This window comes from Pelodiscus sinensis, chromosome 30, assembly GCF_049634645.1.
Source record: "Pelodiscus sinensis isolate JC-2024 chromosome 30, ASM4963464v1, whole genome shotgun sequence".
Classification (NCBI taxonomy): Eukaryota; Metazoa; Chordata; order Testudines; family Trionychidae; genus Pelodiscus; species Pelodiscus sinensis.
In genome coordinates, this window is record NC_134740.1 from 10,590,914 (window position 1) to 10,592,736 (window position 1,823).

Here is a 1,823-nt window from a genome sequence, read left to right on the forward strand (position 1 = left end):
AAGTCAATACAAAGCCTCCAGCTACACGGCTTTTCGCTTCAACCGGTCAGTCCACGCGATGTTCATTTGAACGTTTGTACGATCGGTTGCCGTTGAACTCACTTTAGGATGAGTCATTTGACCAGGTGTCCTGTAATCAGCCTAGGGAAATATGCTCACACTATTACGAGCCCAAGGGTGCACTGAGATGGAGATGGGATCCTGTCTCACTTGGTGCGTAAGCCGGCAGCCGGACGTCCCTGCGCCATTAGAGCAGAACCATTCCATTGGAGCGGGCGTGCAAGCTCCTGAGTGAGTCAGATTGCTGCAGAAAGTGTCGGCATTTTAGTTTCATGCCCCAGTTCCGGGCCTGCTGTTTGTAGCAAGCAGGGAGCCGTCTCGGCCAGAGCTGCTGCCCTGGGATTGTGCTTTGTTCCAACCTTCACACAGCATTAGACCCAGCCCTGTCCTGAGCCTGATCTTCAGATGCAGATCCCTGGATGGTACAGGAGCCAGGCCAATGGGTCCGGGATAACTCACCGCTCATGGTGAATGCAGCTGACGAGAGACGAGGGCCTCTGGGTCAGTCAGTACCAAGGGGAAGCACTTGGCCTCTCTGAACCTCACCACTGTCCTTGTCCTTCCCTCCACAGATATCACAGAGAAGGAAATGCCCAACCGAAGCACCGTGACCGAGTTCGTGCTCCGGGGGTTCTCAGACATCCGGGAGCTGCAGGTTTTGCACTTTGTGGTGTTTCTGGTGCTTTACCTGGCTACCTTTATGGGGAATCTTCTCATCATCATAGCCATAGTCTGTGACCAGCGTCTGCACACCCCCTTGTACTTCTTCCTGGGGAACCTGTCTCTCCTAGACCTCGGCTCCATCTCCGTCACTGTCCCCAAATCCATGGTCAACTCCCTCCTGAACTCTAGGTTGATTTCCTACCCTGCCTGTGTCGCCCAAGTCTTTCTCTTTGTCGTCTTCATTTCAACAGATCTTGCCTTACTCACCGTCATGGCCTACGACCGATACGTCGCCATCTGCCTCCCGCTGCACTACGAGAGAGTGATGAACAAGGGAGCTTGTGTCCAAATGGCAGCTAGTTCCTGGATCACTAGTATTGTCTACTCTGTTCTGCACACCGGGAACACCTTCCGGTTACCCTTCTGCCAGTCCAATGTCATCGACCAGTTCTTCTGTGAAATCCCCCAGCTCCTCAAGCTGGCCTGCTCCGACTCCTACCTGAGTGAAGTTGCGCTTCTTGCCTGTAGTGTGATTCTAGGTTTAACATGCTTTGCTTTTATCATTGTGTCTTATGTTCATATCTTCAAAGCGGTGCTGAGAATCCCCTCGGAGCAGGGCCGGCACAAAGCCTTCTCCACCTGCCTCCCCCACCTCACTGTAGTCTCCTTGTTACTTTTCACCGGTGTGTTTGTCTACCTGAAACCTACCTCTAGTTCAGCATCGAATCTGGATCTCGTGGTGGGTGTTCTCTATGCCGTGGTGCCTCCCATGATGAATCCGGTCATCTACAGCCTGAGGAACAAGGAGATCAAAACTGCATTGAAGAAATTGACTGGGTGGAGGTTATTCTCCAAGAATTGAAATGTCCTTCATTCCTATTATTGTAGCTTCAGCCTCTTTATTAAATCATAGAATCATAAAATGCTAAAAGTGGAAGTCCCCCGCCCTCAAGACAGGATCAAACACCTTCTAGCTCATCCCTGACAGGTGTCTGTCCAACCTGCTCTTAAATATCTCCTTTGATTGGGATTCCATAACCTCCCTAGGTAATTTTTCCAGTGTGTAACCACCCTGAGAGTTAGGAAGTTTTTCCTCATGT

General features: G+C 51.0%; 1 protein-coding gene across 1 annotated transcript; it reads left to right on the top strand.

Moving 5' to 3' along the window:
- Positions 1–649: 649 nt before the first annotated feature.
- On the top strand, positions 650–1,585 carry LOC142821345 (olfactory receptor 14C36-like). The gene has a single exon (XM_075912232.1). The coding sequence runs from the start codon at positions 650–652 to the stop codon at positions 1,583–1,585; it is 936 nt and encodes a 311-aa protein (XP_075768347.1).
- The last annotated feature ends 238 nt before the right edge of the window (positions 1,586–1,823 follow it).